This window comes from Mastomys coucha, unplaced genomic scaffold, assembly GCF_008632895.1.
Source record: "Mastomys coucha isolate ucsf_1 unplaced genomic scaffold, UCSF_Mcou_1 pScaffold16, whole genome shotgun sequence".
NCBI classification, from domain to species: domain Eukaryota; kingdom Metazoa; phylum Chordata; class Mammalia; order Rodentia; family Muridae; genus Mastomys; species Mastomys coucha.
In genome coordinates this window covers 52,034,798-52,037,836 of record NW_022196898.1, presented here as the reverse complement: position 1 = coordinate 52,037,836, position 3,039 = coordinate 52,034,798, and the positions used below count along the sequence as shown (strand labels likewise).

Sequence of the window (3,039 nt, the reverse complement as noted above, 5' to 3'; positions counted from 1 at the left end):
CCCCCCCCGAGGCAGGCATGGTAGAGGACAGACTAGAATAGTTTTCTCCAGGCAGGTGGCACCTGAAACAGGAGTTCTAGTCCCAAACATATTTGACTACATTCTGTACAGAATTTTGGGATCCTGTAATCCTGGGCCCGTTAGAGCGCCCAGGAGTGGAGCTTCCTCTGGGTGTTGTGGGAATGCTCAGGGTACCGGCTGGCCCAGACAGACCGGAAGAAACCTGAGCCACTGGGCTGGCGGAGTTCCTGGCTGTGTGCCTGGTCCCGCTGGGCTGGTCCTACTTGGTCCTGGTGTTGGGACAGATGTTATGTCCTCCTCACTTCTCAGTTTTTGTTTTTTAATTCCAACTCATATGGGCTTGGTGGCACATGCCTATAATCCCAGCACTCAGGAGGCAGAAGCAAGTGGATCTCTGGAGCTCAAGGCCAGCCTGGTCACATAATGAGATCCTGTCTCAAAAAATGAAGAACAAACTTCTGACTCAGTTCTTGTATGTAATGGCAACACTACAGCCTCTACCTAGGACTATCCCTGCGGTCTAATCCATACATGCCTACTAAGATGATTCTTTAAGAACCTCAACATTTGCGGAATGCAAGCTGGAAAAGAAGAGGATTATTTTTGGCTCAAGCAATTTATGTTGAAGAGGCCATGTTTTATTTTTTTCCAACTATTAGAAATTTGAATGTGACTTCAGTTTTTCTCTTGAGATTAATAATACATCCTAACACTATGTGCGATATTTGTCACCAGAGTGGATTACACAGACATAGATTACACAGTGCACTGGTAAGGAAGTTAGTTCTTTCAGATGCTCAGCTGAAGTTCACATAAGGAGAAGCAGATCCTTCCTTTGGCTTTAAACAGATCTGGGCTGTGCACTTGAAATGGCAAAAGTCCAAGGCTGGGTTCTTTGAGAAGTAGGTCAGAACATAATAAATGATGATGTATAAAAGTAAAAAATGTAACAATTTGCTGCTTGGATTGGATTTAAAGGAATGTGAGTTTTATACCAGCTTTATCAAGCATCTTAAATAAAAGAAATTTAACGAGTGATTTATTATAACAATTTGTGTTTTACTTTATTCTGTATTTGTATGTATGTCTGTGTATAGGTATATTCACATGAGTACAAGTGCCCAAGGGAACCAAAGGCATTGGATTCTCTGGGACTAGAGTTATAGGCAGTGGTGAGCCTGATGTGCGTGCTGAGAATGGAGCTCAGACCCTCTACAAAAGCAATATATTTAACCCTCGACCTATCTCTCCAGCCCCCTAATAACTATTATTGTTATGTCTTCTATTAAGATAAACACTTTTTAGTTCCTTGTTATGTACTTTTTGTTGGTTGGCTTTTTGCTCTTTGTATGTTTTACTGATTTGGTTTTCAGACAGACTTCTACTATGGAGCTCCAGCTGACCTAGAACTTACAGAAATTCACCTGCCTCTGCCTCCTGAGTGCTGGAATTAGAGGCATGCACAACCACAGCCAGCTAAGGCCACCTTTTGTTCTATATCCTAGTTACTGTCTGAGATACACTTGGCCAATGAAGAAGCTACTCATACTGTGTTTTGTTCTCTGAAAAATGAGCCTGCAGCTTTCGAACTCTCAAATATTAGTTTAATAAGGTACATTCACTCACTGATTGTTTTTTCTTTACTTACAGAGCTTCCATATGGCTGGGAGAAAATAGAGGACCCTCAGTATGGAACATACTATGTTGAGTAAGTTTGTTATTTGAGTTAAGTTTCCCAAATGCTTTCCTTTTCAATACAGCACTAGGGAATTCTAAATATGGCACTTTATGTTTCTGCGACCTGATTTGCTGGTTATTTTAACTAGAGGAAGGACCACTGTTTGTGCTTTTAGCTCTCCAGAAGTTGTCTTTGGGTTTCTCAATACAGAACATAAGTGAGAGGCCAGTGCAGCAAATGCCTGTCCTCCCAGTACTCAGAATATAAGCGAGAGGCCAGTGCAGCACACGCCTGTCCTCCCAGTACTCAGAATATAAGCGAGAGGCCAGTGCAGCACACGCCTGTCCTCCCATACTCAGAGGGTGAAGATGGAGATTACTGGAGTCAGGGTTTCAGGGTTAGCGTAACAATGTAGAAAGACTCATCTCAAAGGAAAGAAGAGATGGGAGGAGGAACAAGGAAGAGTAGGATGGAGAGGGCAGTAAAGGAATAGAAAAACTGTGATGAAGACTAATAGCTGGAGAAGCCATCCTCGCTACTGCATTCCTCAAAGAGGAAGGCAGTACATGGACCCTGGGTGAATGAACTCCGGTGGTACTACCATTGTGTGCTTCCAAAAGCAATTAAAAGACCTTAAGGTCATTGAAATATACTAATCCAAAGTTAGAGGTATATACTTATACGTATGCTCTCTTTTAAGGAGTTGTAGAAAATGTAGTGTTCTTTCAAGGAGTGAAGGTTGCTTCTAATGTGGCTGTATAAACAGACAGGAACTGTATAAACAGATAGGAACTGTATATAATAGACAGGAACTATATATAACAGACAAGAACTGTAGAAACAGATAGGAACTATATATAATGGATAGGAACTGTATATAACAGATAGGAACTGTATAAACAGATAGGAATTATGTATAACAGGTATGAACTGTATAAACAGAAAGGAACTGTGTAAACAGATAGGAACTGTATATATCAGACAGGAACTGTATAAACAAACAGACAGGAACTATATATAACAGACAGGAACTGTATAAACAGACAGGAACTATATAAACAGATAGGAACTGTATATAACAAACAGGAACTGTATAAACAGATAGGAACTATGTATAACAGAAAGGAACTGTGTATAGAGACAGGAACTGTATATAACAGAAAGGAACTGTATAAACAGATAGGAACTGTATATAACAGATAGGAACTGTATATAACAGAAAGGAACTATGTAAAGAGACAGGAACTGTATATAACAGACAGGAACTGTATAAACAGACAGGAACTGTATAAACAGACAGGAACTGTATATAACAGACAGGAACTGTATAAACAGACAGG

At 40.4% G+C, this 3,039-nt stretch overlaps 1 protein-coding gene across 3 annotated transcripts in view; it reads left to right on the top strand.

The window, feature by feature from the left end:
- Positions 1–3,039, top strand: part of Magi3 (membrane associated guanylate kinase, WW and PDZ domain containing 3) — a 193,966-nt gene that overhangs the window by 140,119 nt on the left and 50,808 nt on the right. For all 3 annotated transcript variants that reach the window (XM_031375051.1, XM_031375050.1, XM_031375052.1), the window contains exon 7: positions 1,672–1,729. In XM_031375051.1, the coding sequence (XP_031230911.1) occupies positions 1,672–1,729 (58 nt within the window). The remainder of the gene's footprint in view (positions 1–1,671; positions 1,730–3,039) is intronic.